Source organism: Leucoraja erinacea, chromosome 5, assembly GCF_028641065.1.
Source record: "Leucoraja erinacea ecotype New England chromosome 5, Leri_hhj_1, whole genome shotgun sequence".
NCBI lineage: Eukaryota > Metazoa > Chordata > Chondrichthyes > Rajiformes > Rajidae > Leucoraja > Leucoraja erinaceus.
The window spans coordinates 33,786,493-33,804,901 of record NC_073381.1 but is presented as its reverse complement, the minus strand read 5'-3'; the positions used below and the strand labels follow the sequence as shown (position 1 = coordinate 33,804,901).

At 38.6% G+C, this 18,409-nt stretch overlaps 1 protein-coding gene across 5 annotated transcripts in view; it reads left to right on the top strand.

Annotated features, from left to right (window-relative positions):
* Positions 1–17,950, top strand: part of LOC129697109 (CYFIP-related Rac1 interactor A) — a 179,644-nt gene extending 161,694 nt beyond the window's left edge. For 4 of the 5 annotated variants that reach the window (XM_055635336.1, XM_055635337.1, XM_055635335.1 and 1 more), the window contains 9 exons: positions 1,073–1,194; positions 1,690–1,795; positions 2,673–2,809; positions 2,897–2,974; positions 3,066–3,182; positions 9,176–9,255; positions 10,010–10,136; positions 12,470–12,540; positions 14,852–17,950. In XM_055635336.1, the coding sequence (XP_055491311.1) occupies positions 1,073–1,194; positions 1,690–1,795; positions 2,673–2,809; positions 2,897–2,974; positions 3,066–3,182; positions 9,176–9,255; positions 10,010–10,136; positions 12,470–12,540; positions 14,852–14,921 (908 nt within the window). In that variant the 3' untranslated portion in view covers positions 14,922–17,950. The remainder of the gene's footprint in view (positions 1–1,072; positions 1,195–1,689; positions 1,796–2,672; positions 2,810–2,896; positions 2,975–3,065; positions 3,183–9,175; positions 9,256–10,009; positions 10,137–12,469; positions 12,541–14,851) is intronic. The other variant, XM_055635338.1, reaches the window with a different exon arrangement.
* The last annotated feature ends 459 nt before the right edge of the window (positions 17,951–18,409 follow it).

Below are 18,409 nucleotides of genomic sequence, written 5' to 3'. Positions count from 1 at the left end.
AATTGGATTATAACAGACTAAAGCAAATATAAAGATTGTTTAATTAGTGATGGCTGTACTTAGTTCCTTGCATGCCCCTGGAATGACTGGCAAAATTAGGAAACAGTTTCGATATTGGCAGGACACTTTTTTGGCCTTATTTTGATTGGCTTAGTACAAATTCTTTCAAACTTTGTCAAGTTAGCATTTAATTATTCAATAAATATCATTGCTAATATCTGCTGAGTTGCAATGGATTTCTAATGATCTTGACCTAAAATTAGCTTAAAAATTGTACAAATTAACAAAAATAAACTGGGTTTAAGATATAAATCGACACAGCCCTGAAGCCTTGACAGGGTGATTGATAATCAAGCATTAGTTCATAGCATTAGTGAATTGGATATCTTTGATACAGTGCAAAAATATAAACTGCTAGAGAAACTCAGAGGCTCAGCAGTCTTGAAGCCAGGATCCCAACCCAAATATCCCGACCATCCCTCTGCCTCCACAGATGCTGCCTGCCCAGCTGAATTACTGCAGTGGTCTTTTCTTCTTCCAGGCTCTATGCTGTGAGTTACTGTGGACAAACTGTGATTTTGTCACAAGCATCTACAGGTTCTTGTGACAAAATGTGGTTTTAATTTATTGGTGTTATTTCACTGAACAAATGTGTCAATAATCCAGACCAGGAGGATTTATTCATCTATTGAATTAAAATATGAAAGGTCAAGCGTCCATCAACACCTGTTTCCGATTTTGATGGTGCTGAGTGGTAATCAATAAGTGTAGATATAAGTATTAATATAGATCTACTGAAAATTTTACATAATCTCCGGAGACCAGTTTACATTTGTTATCCAAATGCAAACATTGGAAGTGTATCAATTTTGATAACAACCTTGCATAATACAGGCTACTTGGGCATTCCCTTTTATTGAATTCATTCATAGTTGAGCACAAATTTAATTCAAAAATTACTGAAGCATTCTTACTGAAATCTCAATTAGATTTGTAATATATGTATTTGAGTCTTGATTTTAACATGCTACAAAACATGCTTTATTTGACGGTCAATCTTTGTCATATATAGATGCACAGCCCACGGATGGAGAGAGAGAGATTTGGAACCAAGTGAATGCAGTGCTGCAGGATTCTGAGAGCATTCTAACCGAGCTACAGGCTTATAAAGGGGCTGGGCAAGAAATAAGAGATGTATGCCAGCAACATTGATTTATAAAGTGGTGATTTAACTCTAAGGGTGCTAATACAAATGATTTTTTTTTTTTTGAGTTTGCAAAGATTAGATCCTTCATTCGCTTACTGATTAGGATTGTATTTCTGCAGAAACCTTTTAGAATGAAGCTGGTTTTATTTGGGAACTTGCAAACTTTCATGATCTATTTTAAAAACATTAAAAATACTCTTCTTTGCAGTTTCTTATTAATTAAACTGTTTCCATCTGTCCACTGAGCAAAGTGATTGGAATTATGTGTCAGTAATATACTTCTCTTGGAAGGTGTTCACATATATTAAAGTAACAATGGTCATTTCAGGCGTTTAAGGTTTAGTCAAATACTTTATAATGAATTATAGGAATTATTAGGATCGCATCTTGAATTTTATTTGAAATTTTAAATGGAACTTAAAAATAAAAATGTGTAAAGTGGGTGTATCCCTGTGGTGCTGTGTGATTTTTTATCTCCCCAGGCAATTCAAAACTCAGGCGATGATCAGCTGCAGGACAGAGCATGGAATTCAGTATGTCCACTGGTTGGGAGACTTAAGAGGTTCTATGAATTCTCCATGAGATTGGGTAAACATTTGTTTGTTTTTTTTTTCCATCTCTATATCAGTTAGGAGAGGGGAGAACCCCTGCTTTGCTCCCTTGTTTTTCGGATGTTACCTAGAATCTCACATTTACATTGCAGATGCCTTCAATAATAAAAGCTGGCAGAAACAAGGAACTGCAGACGCTGGTTTACACAAAAGGACACCGGATAAAAGTGCTGGAGTAACTCAACGAGTCAGAGAGCATCTCTGAAGAACATGGATAGGTGTCATTTCGGGTCAGGTCCCTTCTGGTCGCAGCAACCTGAACCATTACCTATCCATGTTCCCCAGAGATGCCACCTGCCCATTGATTTACTCCATCACTTTGTTTCCTTCTGCTTAGAATGGTGCCTTGTAGACCATACCAACTAACACTGGTGAGATTAGATATACCCAAACTTCTGTCAGAAATCTATCTTGGAGCCATACAGCACACAGGCAGGCCCTCTTGCCCACCACATCTATACTCCTCTGTACCAGATACCTGCAGTGACAAAGGAGAAATTGGCACAGGTTTTCAGGCAAACCTCACCATTCCTCTCTACAAGCTGACTGTCAACTATCACAGTGTTGGATTGTGCAAGACTTGTTCCTGAAAGCAGGAAAGGTTGTAACAAAAATTAGATGTTCTGCACGAAGGTGCACCTGATTTAATGCTGCTTTGGTGAACTCAGACCACGAGCTGGTGTTCGTGTAGCTCTTCTTGATACTTAGTTTACCCATGAGGAGATATTGATAATTTGTGTTTTCTTTACATTACAATTCCTGAAGGTCATTTAATTTTAATTTGGGGTCGTGTTAGTTAGTAGTTAATGCATACTTGAAATCTGTTTGCTTTTTTTGTGATATTTCCAATATAGAAAAAGCATTACAAAGCCTTTTGGAGACTTTGACATTTCCACCCTACACACCAACTCAGCATCTGGAAAGGGAGCAGGCTCTAGCCAAACAATTTGCAGAGATTCTACATTTTACTCTCCGCTTTGATGAACTCAAGGTCAGGAAACATTGAGAAACTCAAACGGGTATTTTTTTAAAATAAAACACAATGCAGATATGGAACCTCATTTTGTTTCTGCCCTAGATGAAAAATCCAGCCATCCAGAATGACTTTAGTTACTACAGACGCACAATTAGTCGTAACAGAATTAACAATATGCATGTGAGTGGAAGTATTTTATTGGACATTATGTAATCAGCCAATTCGATTTTGGGGCTTTAAGTTTAATTGATGTTCTTGCTTTATTCCACAGTTCGATTCTGAGAATGAAGTAAACAATGAAATGGCCAACAGAATGTCTTTATTTTATGCGGAAGCAACCCCAATGCTAAAAACACTAAGTGATGCCACAACCAAGTTTGTATCAGAGGTATAAAAGCTAAATTAGTTTCTGCGTTATGTTGTGATTTACTAATGATAATCTTAGTCAGAATTGTAATAGTACCTTGTTTAAACATGGAAAAACAAAGTTGAATTGCCATCCTCAGACTTGGGATTTTAAAGAAGTCCTGAAACAATAAAAGTTGCAGATAAAATGCTGAGTTGCCAGCAAGCAGAGATTGAGAATACCTTAATTTGTCTACTTTGCCCAAGTTAAATCTGCAATGCTGAGGGGGCAGGAGGAAGGTGAGCCTGGACTTTGAATGAACGGGTGGCTTCCGGGTGGCGCTCGTAATGGCTGCCTCGCCAACAGTCTGCCGAGTCCCTTCTCTGTTTTTATTTATTTTAAGTATGTCTTAAATGTACCATGCCAGGATGTTTGGCATGAAGTTCGTTCATAATTTTGTTTCTCAAAGGCTCTGGTACAACCAGTCTGTAACCCCACTTAATGCATCCCTGCTCACATGATAATTCATGGCGTCGATTATGGAAAGGCTTCAGCTCTGAGTTCAGAACTGAGTTCAATCTACTATCGATTTCAGTCCATCTGTTCAATGTCTGTTCATAAATCCACTTCAGCACATTGTCTTTCTTTGTTTCTGCTGCAATTTCTGTTGCAGTCACTAGAAAGTCTCCATCTACAACTTGCAGTGTGTAGATTGAGTTCTCACTTCCCACATCAGAGTTCTTATGGGGCAACAGGGACAATGCATCTGCAACTGGGTTGCACTTGGAGCTTCTGTACTCCACCTTGTAGTCATACTGGGACTGTAAAATTGCCCAGTGCTGCATCATTGATGCCGCCATGGAAGGTAGAGCTGACTTGGGACCAAGTATCACTAGTAGTGGTTTGTGATCAGTCACTAGGGTGAATGGTCTGCCGAGAAGAAACTGGTGGAATTTCTTGATTCCGAACATGATGCTGAGTGCTTCCTTTTCTATCTGCACATACTTGCGTTCACTCGATGACGGGGTGTGGGATGCAAAAGCAATAGGCTTTTCCTGTCTGTCATTCATTACATGGGAGATCACTGCACCTACACCATAACTTGAAGCATCACAAGCAAGTTTCATCTCGCGTGTCGTATCATAGTGAACAAGAAGTTTGTCACTTGTCAAGTTTTCCTTGCAGATGTCAAATGCACGTTGCTGTTCCTTTCCCCACGTCCATTTCACATCTTTTTGTAGCAGATGATGAAGTGGCTTTAGCACAGTTGCTAAATCTGGAAGGAATCGTGCATAGAACTGCACCATCCCAAGGAATGATCGTAGCTCTGACACATTGTTGGGTTTTGGAGCATTCACTATTGCTTCAACTTTCGCCTTCAAAGGGCGAAGTCCGTTGGCGTCTACTTTGAGTCCACGGTAGACCACCTCTGACTGTGCAAATGCACATTTACTTTGACGCAGTTTAACATTGTGGCAGTTCAGTCGTGTGGGAACTTGCTCGAGGATTTCCAAATGTTCTACCATGCCTTCTGTGAATATCAGTAAGTCATCCTGGTTGCACACACAGTGCGGGATGCCTTGTAATATTTGATTTCACACCATAGGGCAGCTTTGTATATGAATACAAGCCCTTATGTGTGTTGATAGTCAAGTGCTGCTGACTTTCCTTATCGACATTGAGTTGGGCGTAAGCGTGAGACAAATCCAGTTTAGGAAAGACTCTTGCTCCGCTAGGTTCTGCATTCAACTTGAACTTGAACAATAATGGTTGCACATTCACCACTACTGAGCAGTAAATCAATCTGTCAACTTCCTCCTTCCACACATGGCCAGTTAAGTCTGAAGAAGGGGTCTGACCCAAAAGGTTACCTATCCATTCATTCAACAGATGCTGCCCGACCCACTGAGTTTTAACAACAGTTTATGTTTTAGTTAAATGTATAAATCTGGATGTTACCCTCCCTGTTTCCCTGCTAATGGATGGCTTCACTTTACCAATATCTCAAGAGAGACCCAGCTGTTACAATGATGGTATGTAGCTAACTGACGGCTTAAACCAGGAAGAACAATTTGGGACTTGAATATTCCCGTCTTAAGTGTATGCTTACCAATGTATGAAGTCTTTAACTATTGCCAGGCAACACCACTGCTGCTGAAAATGTACATTTTACACAATGGTACTTTATGTCTTATAGAATTTAAGGCAAACATGTAATTATCAATACATTTACTATTATAAACATTTTCTATTTTTATCTTGCTCTTTGTCATATTCATATTTTTTTATGTATTTAATGCCAGTAACTTTGTTCCTGATTTTGACTTTCATGCTGATTCATTGAGTAAGCTTGACATTTCATGCCTGTTCCCACAGACTTAAATCCATTGTTGAAAGTGGTTTTCTTGTTTGCATTCTTAATTGCCGCAAATCACGAGAACAGAAGCCCACAAAGTCTGTGGAGAAATGAAACTATTAAACAGAGCAGCATTCTTTAACTGGAACTGTAAAGTCGGGGCCATCAAATGTACTTAAACATTCAAAATTATTAATGAAGTAACTAATGAGTTATTAATGTGTGCATTTTCTCTCTCCCTATATAAAAATAAGTTTAAAATGATGCATGTAAATACTGCATTGGGCACTGCCAAAAGGTTTGTATGATCAAGTAATCCCCATTTTCAGACATGCTTCTGCATTGCAAGTATGATCTACACAAGGTCATCAAGAACATCACGAGTCCTTCAAAGGATTAAATACTAAGTCCTTCAGAATCAAAGACTTTCTTTTAGAAAGCTGAGGAGAGATTTCTTTAGTCAGAGGGTGGTGAATCTGTGGAATTCTTTGCCACAGAAGACTGTGGAGGCCGTCAGTGGATATTTTTAAGGCAGAGACAGATAGATTCTTGATTAGTACAGGTGTCAGAGGTTATGGGGAGAAGGCAGGAGATTGGTTAGGAGGGAGAGATAGATCAGCCATAGAATGGTGGAGTAGACTTGATGGGCCGAATGGCTTAATTCTAATCCTATTCCTTATGAAAACAAACTGGAGGGTCAACTTAATCAAATGGCTGCCAGGTGACTGTGGCAAGGCTTGAATATCCTCATAAGCCGAAGTTTGGGGCTAATCTCTGGCAACAACGCATCTCTGCTATATGAGCTTAATGTCTTTTTGCACCTGTTTTGAACAGGCAAACAAGGCTCCACCTTGGAACATGATACCATCCTTGCTGGCTCTATCCCATACTTAGTGACATAGAAACATAGAAAATAGGTGCAGGAGTGGGCCATTCAGCCCTTCGAGCCTGCACCGCCATTCAATATGATCCAACTCGGTATCCCATACCTGCCTTCTCTCCATACCCCCTGATCCCTTTAGCCACAAGGGCCACATCTAACTCCCTCTTAAATATAGCCAATGAACTGGCCTCAACTGCTTTTTGTGGCAGAGAATTCCACAGACTCACCACTCTCTGTGTGAACAAAAAAATTCTCATCTCGGTCCTAAAAGACTACCCCCTTATCCTTAAACTGTGAGCCCTTGTTCTGGACTACCCCAGCATCGGGAACAATTATCCTGCATCTGGCCTGTCCAACCCCTTAAGAATTTGGTAAGTTTCTATGAGATCCCCTCTCAATCTTCTAAATTCTAGCGAGTACAAGCCGAGTCTATCCAGTCTTTCTTCATGTGAAAGTCCTGCCATCCCAGGAATCAGTCTGTCAGACATGTCAGATCTGCATTCACGAGGGTAAACTCCATGAAGCAACCCTGGTGGGAGGCCCTGGATGGAGTCATGGAAATCATGCTCCAATTAACTGGCCAGAGTCATTGCCAACATCTTCAACCTCTTACTTCCCAAGTCTTCTGTCCCAAACTGCTTCAAGGAAACCTCCATCATTCCAGTCCCCCCCCAAAAAATAACATGATCTTTCTCAGTTGATTTAACATTGACCCCAATTAGGTGATTTGAAGGATTAGATGTGTCAACACATCTACACCAGTCTTCCAGATAATGTAGCCGCCTGCAGTCTGCATACAGGAAAAATAGATCTATGAAAGACGCACTACATGCAGCCATGGATCACCTTGACAAATGAGCACCCACGTCAGGATGCTACCTTTTGACCACAGCTCGCCTTAAACAACATAATTCCAAATAAATTGATCCCTAAACTTTAGTTTTTGTTTTTTGAAGATACAGTGCAGAAATAGGCCCTTCGGCCCTCCGAGTCTGCGCCGACCAGCAATCCCTGCATACCAGCACTATCCTTCACACACTAGAGACAATTTACAACTTTACCGAAGCCAATTAACCCACAACCCTGTATGTCTTTGGAGTGTGGGAGGAATCCGGAGAAAACCCATGTAGGTCACGGGGAGAACGTACAAACTCCATCCAGTCAGGCACTCGTAGTCAGGATCGAACCCGGGTTTCTAGCGCTGTGAGTCAGCAACTCTACCGCTGCGCCACCTTGCCGATCTGGATCTTGGCATTGGGCCTATATCTAAAACTCACCTCTTGATTGGCAGACCTCAGTTGGTTAGAAATGGTCAGAGCAATTCCTCTGCCGTGACGTTGAACACTGGTCCCCGTGGAGTTGTGTGCTCAGTCCCTTGCTCTCCTCCCTGTATTCCTGTGACTGTAGCCAAGAACAATGCCAACTCAATCTTTGTTGTTAGTCAGATCTTCAAAAATGATGAAATACTGTATGGGAAAGAGATCAGGAACTTGGTGTCAAGATAATAATCTAGCCCTTAACATCAGTCAGACAAATTATTTGGTTGTTGACCAAAGGAAGCGAGGGGTTGAACACAACCCTAACATCCTGTAGAGATGGTCAACAGCTTCAGGTTCCTTGGCATCTAAATCATCAGCAATCAAACCTGGTCCCTCCACACTGATGTCACGATCAAGAAAGCACATCTGTGTATTGGCATCTGCGAAGATTCGGCATATCCACGAGGATTCTCTTGAACGTCTACAGATACGCTGTAGAAAGTATTCTGTCGGGATACATCTCAACCTGATGGGCGAATGTTCTTGACCGCCTAAACTTGCAGAGAGTGAAGAACACAGGCCAATCCATCATAGGCTCATCACTTGCTTTCTCCTTCACTGTACATTGCATCAGGAAAGCTAGAAGCATTGTCAAGGATGCCTAGCGTCATGGCCGTGCCCTATTCGCTCTTCTACATCTGGGAGAAGATGCAGGAACTTGAAAAATTTGGATGCCCAAACATGCCACTGCAATCCAATTCCTGAACCAATCTCAGCTTTCACATCTCATTCCCAGAGGTGCTGTCACATACTCCTACTCTTAATGGCCCTGTCCCACTGCACAAATTCATTCATGAGTTCTCCCGAGTTTGCCCTGATTTGCTCGGAGATTTACGATAATGGCCGCTCCTTGGTACTCAGGGCTCTTGTGGACATGTTTCAACATGTTGAAAAAATCTTCACGAGTCTTCCCGACCTTACCACGTTTCCCGAGTACCTGCCGTTAGAGTTACGAGCTGCTAAGAGAAGTCCTGAGCTCCGACGTACCCGCTATGTACATTCTACATGCTTCCACGAGTTTGAATGAGCTCGTACAGTGGGACAGGGCCATAACTCTCCCTTACAAGTTTAATTATGCGCCTGTCTTTATTGGAAAGAGAAATAAATATATTTAAACAAAATTTATAGCCCAAAAATTAAAACTGTGAACAAAATGATCTATATAATTTAATTAATTAAGATATTGGTATTAGCATTGAAAATTATTAAGAATTTGTGGTTTAGCTGCTCAATATGTGCACTTGTATAGTCGACCAGACAAAGCTACACTTTTGTGGATCAAAATAAATAATTGGAAAATTGGTGGATAGCAAATTATGATTCAGTTTGACTGTTTACTGGTTTACATGTCATTTATAATAATCCAACACCATACTTGTTAGAGGGAGCATAATCCTGAAAGGTCATTCTTACAACGTTGCACAATACTCAGGGTTGTGGATATGCCTTGAAATATAATTGTTCTTATGTATTTCAGAACAAGACTCTGCCCATTGAAAATACAACTGACTGTTTAAGCACTATGGCGAGCATATGCAAAGTCATGCTCGAAACACCGTAAGTATGATCTTGAGGTTGTTAGTATTTTATATTCATGAATTGTGCCATCTGTTAATAATAATAATGGATCATTTAATAACTACATTTGAGACCTATTGAATACACAGCCTGTACCTGTCTCGATTAGAAAATCTATGGAAATATCAGTCTCTACTGACATCGTTTTTTATCTCTACCTGAAGTGGTCTTGTAAAGGGAACTGAGGTGCAGTTAGATGTTTTTCCTTTTTAGATGCGTTTGTTCGGTAGACTGAATTGATGGGCAAATAATTGAGATTTCAGTGGGCAGACACTTTGCAGCTAATGACCACAGTTCCAGTAGTTTTAAAATATCTGTGGAAAAGGACAGATGCGGTCCATAAGTTAAAGTTCTAAATTGGGGACAAGGCCAACTTGATGGTATTGGACAAGCACTTGCAAGGTATGCATGTCCCTGTTAGAGTGAAGGGCAAGTCACATGGGAGTAAGGAACTCTAGACAGAGAGCCATCATCTTGAACTGCTGCAGTCCTTACGTTGCAACTCCTCCTTGTGCTGTTAGGTAGGGAGTCCTGGGGACTTAACCGTGATCAGTGAAAGATTGCTGATTCTAGTCCCAAGTTAGAAGACCAAAGAAATGTAATTGAACAACTACCAGTAATTCAATTGTATTGATAATAATAGAGAAATGCCATAATGCAATTTATTATTTAAAATTTTTTAAGCATTTTTAATAGCAGTTTAAAGTTCTGTTTTCATTATTTTTTTGCCTAGGGAGTACAAGAGCCGATTCACTAATGATGAAACTCTGCTGTTCTGTATGAGAGTTATGGTGGGCGTCATCATACTTTACGATCATGTGCATCCTGTGGGAGCGTTTGCAAAGACATCAAAAATTGATGTAAGGAAATACATGTAGGGGAAAATAATCTGGACTATTGTTCTGCCGACTGACTAGAAGAAGTAGGAATGCTGCACAAGATTATATCATATTTTTAAATCTTAAAATACACACTAATATTCTGTATATAGGCACAAAAATCTGGAGTAACTCAATGGGTCAGACAGCATCTCAGGAGAAAAGGAATAGTTGATGTTTCGGTTCGAGACACTTCTTCGGACCAAAGAAGGGTGTTTAATGATCGTCACCTATTCCTTTTCTGCAGAGGTGCTGTCTGACCCGCTGAGTTACTCCAGCGTTTGGTGTCTATCTTGGGTTTAAACCAACATTTGCAGTTTCTTCCTGCACACTGATATTGTATTGATTTTTACATAACACCTGCAGTAGCCTTTGCTTCCAGTTAATATAGCAAATTGGAAAATATGGTTTGCAACCTGTCAGGTTCACAGTAACTAATAATTTTGATTGGTTTCAGCATATTTACCAAATTTCTGTGTTACATTCTGTCACCCCTGATCACTTCCAGCATCTGACATTGATCCAAAACTCAGTGGTTCGTATAAAAATGGAGGACATTCTAGAAGAATGTTCACCCAGTGACATTGTGGGCTTGCAGAGCTTCCTTGTATTATGCAACTCACTGATTTGCTTTACAATTTTTACAAGTCTTATCGGGATCGAAAACAAAACAAAAAGGAGTGTTCATATTTTGTAAACTGGATAGAAACCTTTCCTGTTACAATAATGGTGTTATTTTGACGAGTTGGGACAATGCAATTTTCTTATTTTTATGTTGCCTGCTAGGAAAGCCATTTCAAGATTGCCAGAATCCTGGAAACAGGACTTTCAGATCCATGGAACAAATCAATGGCAGCCAAATTTATTTTAGGATAAGATGCTATCTCTTTCTTTAATTTAGTTCTTAATGTTCTTTTTTCTAAATCAACACTAGTGCTGGGCTGCACTATATCATGTTGCAGTAGACTTCATTGTGGATTGTATAAAAAAGGTGAATCAAAATAAATGGTGTTTGAAGATGAGCCAACGGTACAAGCATCAACTTCTAACTATGCAGTAACACCTGTGGTGCGTTCGATATTAAAGAAATATGATCTGAAAGGGTGCTTTGGTGGGACAGCTGACACCTGGATTGTTTTTTGGTGGGTGGGGGAGGAGAATAAGTGTTGCAGAGAAATCGGATCAGGTAGGAGCATGTTATTGTGCACTACTCAATTAATGTCTTTTGTATTAAAAAAGAAGTTATGAAGGTTGGCGGCACCATGCATGTTTGAATAATGCATGCTGTCCCAGGTCACTCCTGCAGAGGCAGGCTCCAAACTTGCCTACCAAGTCTCCTTCTATGCACCTTGCAGGAATGCCCCTCTGAGAAGATCACAGGCTGATATTGGGAACCCAGTTAAAGTAGGTATGGGTGCAGAAAGAGGCGGCTGAAGAAGGGTCCCGACCCGAAACATCACCCATCGTTTTCTCCAGAGATGCTGCCTGACCAGCTGAGTTACTCCTGCACTTTATGAATCTAGAATAGATACACTTGTGTTAATACTTTACATCCTCTCTTTTGGGTCTTCCATTGCACCCTTCCTCCTCCCAGCTCTGAATTCTCAAACTATGTCGCCACGCATCAACGTAATCCAGCCAATGACCATCCTGCCCTATCTCATTTCCAAACCAGTAACCATGCCCCAGCCAGCCACCACCACCACCACAAAGCCCTGCTTACCCATTTAACTGACCCCCTGCTACCATTGCTGAACCTGATGCTTACAATCCCCCAGACCTGACCGTATTTCCTCCATTCAGACCTTTTGTGCTACTGTGCTATTGGCATGCCCGTGAACCAAACATTTGTTGGTCTGTCACACTGTAATTGTGTGTCCCACTCATATAATCGGCAACAAAACTCTGAACCAGAGATCTAATTAATTAATTTCATTCATTAAAAGTGGATGTAGACCTTATGAGGCAATTCTCTGTGTTTTTCCAGACATTTCTGCAGTTTAGCAGTTATTTATCGTGTTAGTGTCATTGAGCCATCCAATATTATATGTCCATAAGGCACCATTTGCCAATAGATTTCTGGTCCAGAACTTGAATGATGATCTACCAAATTTATAGCAAGGCTTTCTTGTAGATTTTATTTTTTATTAAGTGAAAATCCAGACGATGCCGAGGGTATTGTGATTCCGTGTAGTTTATACTGCGAGCTTCATGTCATCAAGGAATTTCATTGCACTTGATATATATGACAATAACCTAATCTGTAAACTGTAGCATAATCCACGTCATCCTTTATTGCTTTTATTCCATTTCAGATGAAAGGATGTATAAAGGTTTTGAAAGATCAGCCACCAAACAATGTGGAAGGTCTTCTGAATGCACTCAGGTAGGATGTATTTAAACACCAAATTAATTTAGGATGATCTCAAAATGTTTTGCACATAATCCACTTCATGGCTTGCACATATAATTTCTTGCTGACACGCGTGTAGTTTGGTTATCTTTGGTCGCTTCACAGCTTCTTTCTAGCACCCAATCAGCTCAATACTATTTCCTACCCCAAGCCTCTATTTTTCCAACATATGGAAAATTCCCTACAATGTTCACACTATAGGTCTCAAGTCTACTTATAAGCAAAGTGTTCAGTCCAAAATATTGCACATAGTAGAAATCTCTTTTTGTAACTGAACTTGGCTTTGAGCACTTATTTAAAATCAGTCAAGAGGTTTTCTAGCTTGTTGTATTGTGACTGAACACTGTTTCAGATGGCTAGTCTTGCAGAATTTCCATGGTTAGAAATGCTGACTTAACTTTGCACCTTGGGTATCTTGGTGGGGTTATTTTAAGGAGCTCCTTTCAATTTAAAAAGGAATGCCATTATCAGAGAACCAATAAATATCACACAGATGTCTTGATACTTGAGAGGTTTAAAAGGTCAGAGTTGGTATTTGCTATGAGATATTTAGCTCAAACAAGTAGTTACATTACCACGGCTTGAACTCGTCTGAAAAGTTCAGATAAGGCCTCTGCTGTTCATTGATAAAAGCAGTGGACAACCATTGAGGTATTAAAGTGCAAAGTTTATGGACTTTATTGGGGTTTGTCCACGAAGTGCATAGTGAGCGCTTAGTCATTTGCGTAACATTATTTTCTCATGAAAATGAAATAACTTTCTACTGTAAATTCTCCCAGGGCAAGGATTACCTGTGAAGCACATTGAAAAATTCCTAGCTCCAATGTAGCAGCCTTCCTTTGCTTGCTCTATCCTATTTTTGGCAAAGTGAGATGAGGGGCAATTGACAGATGAGGATATTTAATAAGATTACTTTTTGTTCGTTGAGAGGTTTATAGAGGTCTATAGAACAAAGGTGTGTTAAAGTGTGGTGGCAATCCAAGGGTATGGCAGGAGCAGCTAGAGAATGCTCCTACTATTCTTGCTCTATAGCCTGATCTCACTGCTTCACTGCCCTGCATTATGCACTATCATTTTCCTAAACAATGTTCCTGTGGTATTCCATCCATATGAATAAATAGACTTGTGTTGTGTTCTGTGCATATTAGAACTGGATTGAATAAAATCAAAGACATATTTAAGGTGTTCATAGTCCAGATACCCGATCTTGACTTGAAGCCGAGAAGAAAAACTGAGAATTTGATAACATTATGAAATGCCAAAGGTTTATTTATTGAGAATGTACTTCTGCAGGGAAAAATATTCCACATCTTCAAAGAAGTAAAAGTTGAAAATCGTTTGTGCAACCAATTATGTCGGCATTGCTTGGATTTTAGCCGGGAGGTGTATTTTGAGCAGGAAGGTTGGCAGGAGATGGGGAAGAGTGGGAATGTTGTGCAGACCTCAGGAAATACCTAGAGAGATTTCCCTTGAGTTACAGAAGAAAATAGCTCATGGGATCCTGTAAGTGAGATCCATGCCACTGACTGATTGCAGACCGAGGAAGTAGATGGGGAGGGTGAGTTTGCCTTTCAACGTTAGCCTGGTAGCCAGGGTATCTTGTTGAACCTAAAGACAATGCACCTGCTCCTCCTGAGGTTGCCTTATCTCACAGGCTTTGCCCTTCATGTTTCTTGTCTCCTGGCATGTTCACACATGTGGGAGAAACAATCACCGATGCTTTCAATAAAAATCAAAAGCAAGAGAGCCATCTCACTAGCCCTCATCCAGCAGCAGTTGGCTGCCTGTTTCTTCATCAGCCTCACACAAAGCTGGAAGGAGGTGCAATCAGTCCAGTTCAAGACATGTTGGCCAACTCCAAACCATCTGGTTTTAGTAGAGAATTGCCCAAACTCTTCAAGGTACATATAATTAGAATTTTTTATCTTGTGTATGCATTTATATCCAAGATCTAACTGTCAGAGGAGGTTTTTATAGATTGTTTTTTAAAATTCTCTTGCACGTGGAAAAACTGGCAAAGATGAAAATTAAGCCGCCACAATCTAAGCAGATTAAAGAAAAATCCAATGCACATTTGCACTACTGTGGGCTAATATTTGACGAATAGTCAATATTATTAACAGTTATTTAATATTATTAAAAGTAGAGTTACATTTAAAAATAAATATTATTTTTGACTCCATCACAAAGATATGTAAGAATGTTCAGAGAAGTAACAACTGCAAATCTTGGCAAACTAGACAGTCATTTTATTCAAAGGTACAAACATATTTCTGTTTCACAGGTACACCACAAGACACCTGAATGACGAGTCGGCATCTAAACAGATTCGAACCATGCTTCAGGTTCAGTAACTCCTTGGGCAAGAGGATCCCTGTCCTGACCTCAGAAGATGTACATGTTTACATAATTTAATACAAGTTGGTGTTAATACTTATTTGTCTTATTTACCATAACCATTCCCTTCATCATTTAACGTATGAAAAAAAGACCTTTATAATAGAACTGATGAATGGCTTTTTTATTTTTACATAGCATATGAAGCATACCTGCAGCCTTATATTTGATGTTGCAAAGTGCAGTTTGTTTTTTGCCAGAATTGATATACAATGCTGTATTGCTCCAGTAAGAATCTATATAAAACTGTAAGTCCTGGTACACCTGCAAATGTCATTGTAAATTTGCTAGCATCTTGGTGTCTTTGCATTCAGGGAAGCAATTCTTATTGTAAAACAAACCCCACTCACAAGTTGGCAGATTTCTTGAATTGTCTTTCACTTCCAATCGGCTGTAGTTTGAAGGAATCGTTGAAATTTGGTCATCGTCAAATGCACCTTTCATGTTGGGAAGATTCTTTGGGGCTTTGAGATAACAACTCTCTCTCAATGCCCGATAGCATAGAATTTAAGAATTACCATTTACACCTTAGATTATCTATACTTTTTTAAAATCTCAGAACAGTAAGGCCATAATATTGAAATGCTATAACATTTTAACTACATCACTTTTGAGCTTGCCATCAGAAATCAGACCTTTAAAGTAGAATAGATTATTTTATTTTCAGAACTGCACAAGGAATTAATGAAATTGTAAGTCTGGTGAAGACTTAATGGGCATTATACGTGTTAAATTGTGCATTCCCCATTATGTGCACTTTCAGGTAAAAGAAAGGTTAATGCAAAACGCATACAAAAAAATAAATTTATTTAATAAGCACCCAACAACCACGTCACAAAGTTATGTACTCATGGATGAATGTAATTTCAGTTTTTTGCCAAATATGAACTACACACTGATAAATACCGCACACTAGTAAACACCAGGCACTGATCAATCAATCATCTGACCAAGTTTTGCTCTATAAAATAGTATTACATTGCAAAATATTTAACTTTAATGGTTGAAGGATTTAAAAGAAAATTCTGGAATAAACAGTAACATCTCCTGAATAGCAGCTAATGAAGGAAGGATCAAAATATAGGGAAGGAAGAACAAATATCTTTAATTATAATGATATAGGTCTTTCGAACAAAGGTCTATTTCTTTAATTCCTTCACAGATACAAGCCTATATTTCTATTTCAATGTATTTTTTTATACAAGCAATAAAAGTTCACGTGTTGCATTCTATGAATGAAGTGCACATACAAAAATGCAATTTAAAAAAAAAGAACTGTAACAAAGTTTATCATACCTCTGCCCCACAAATACAGGATATGTCACAACAATCCATCTGGTAGTAATTGTTTCCATTAATAAGTCAGAGTAGATAAGTCATAGTTAATGAAGTCAAGAATGATCAGCATTAAGTGTGAAGATGCCAATTCTGATACATGTGTGCCAATGTTTTTTTTCTATTTATACCACAGGTATACCATTTTTTTTAAAGTATATCTATACTTATTTGGATTTAAATGATGGTGAGGATTTCTAAGGCTGCCTATTTGGTCACTTAAACTGGCTCTATTTCTTAAAGGTGGCAAGTTATCAAAATGAGCTGCTAAAAACAGTTGGGGGCTTCTACAAATACCCCACTGCAAGCATATATTGTGTGCTTGATATAGACAATGTCTTATTCAAACTCATTGATCCCTCGTCCTTCTAAATATGTCTTTAAAGCATAGGCCAAGCTCACAGATCTGATTTTTTGTTAATTGAGAATTGAGGACTTGAATATTCAAGTTCTAATATTGTGAAAAATAGCATTTGCATTTGAAACCTTTCCATTACAAATAGGGTAACTTTCAAAGTGTATATTTTGTTGGATTTAGTTTAGAATTGTGACTTTAAAGGTGTATATTTCTTTAAAAACACAAGTATAGTACTGAATTGCAAATCTATGAAATGTTTACTTATCTCCCTGCCCATAAAGACTTATTGTTGAGAGTATAATGGCATAGTGTTTACTCAACCAACATTGGTAGATTAGTAATTCCAGTCCTTACAGTTAGTGTTTGCCACCTGTGTAAGAATTATATGAATACTCTGGTACAAGTAAACACTTGTATAAATAGCTGACAGAATTTAATGACAAAATGGCCAAATTTTGCTTTGGTTTAACACTTTAAACTAGTTTGAGCTGTTAATCTGCTACTGCAGAAAACAATGTAAAAAAGGCTAAGGATATTGTGTCATAGAAGTACATTGATGCAGGTTTTATCGTGAAGTCGTATTTATGCGAGTCCCTTTTTAGGCATACCTATGTTTTACCTGTAAGCTGGTATAGTTCCAATTCCAGTAGTAGCCAAATAAGATTAATACAAACTTTAGTGGTCCAGCCATTCATAAAATTGCACAGTTAGAAATTCAGCATCCATTGTGCGTTTACGATCAGTGCGTTATAGCATTAAATTTGTTCCTGAGGAGTTTTTGTGCAAATCCCTTAATGATATGTTGAATGCACCGAAAAAAATGAAAATGTGGCCTAAACACATTCCTTAAATGAGTGTTACAGTCACTTTAAAATATGTATAAACTTGGGCTATTAGGCTGAAGCTAGGCTTGTTGAATGGTGGCAAGACATTTCAATTCCATAGTACTAAAACAGTGTTCATTCTACGTGAGATTTGCTATTTTATTCCTCTATGATTTATTGTTGCAGTTTAATAAGAGTAATAAAAGCTTTGATATTGTTTGTGAGACATTGTATATTGATCTGTATTTTGAATTCTAATTTAAAACAGATTAAAAAATAATGAAAAGTCATTTGGTTTGTCAGTACTACTATTGTTCTTGCTTAAAGCAGCATTGGTATAAGAACCACTTAATTGAAGATTCTGCTTTTAAACTTCAATATTGGGCATGATATCTGATAATTCAGAATTGAACTGACCTTTGAAATACTGCTTTGACTAACTGCATTAAAAAATATATCTACCCATAGATTTTATTTTTTACTTTTGCAATTATATATTCTAGTTGAAGCTAACTATTTGCTTTGTTTTATACAGTGTGTAAGTGTGGTGAAAATATAATTATTTAGTGTATTTGTATTCTGAATCAACTAAAGATTCAGTGTGTGACTAAAGAAAGTTTGTTTGCTGGTGACCAATCCCAGTTGTAATCTGAGAGATTTTCAATTACTTGCGAATCTACAATGTAAAACAGGAATGCTTGAAATGAACAATAACCGAATGAAAGGCAAAGAATATATTTGTGGCAAATGTGGATGAATACGAATTGAGCTAAATTTGGAGCTTTGTATAAGAATAGAAATTGCTCATTGTTGCATTAATTTTAAGATGTAAAATGTGCAGAATGATGGTTAATTTGTGTAAACAGTGATACACATCTGAACAGCGGCAGGGAACCCACATCAGCACATTGACAACCCACTGCTTGTC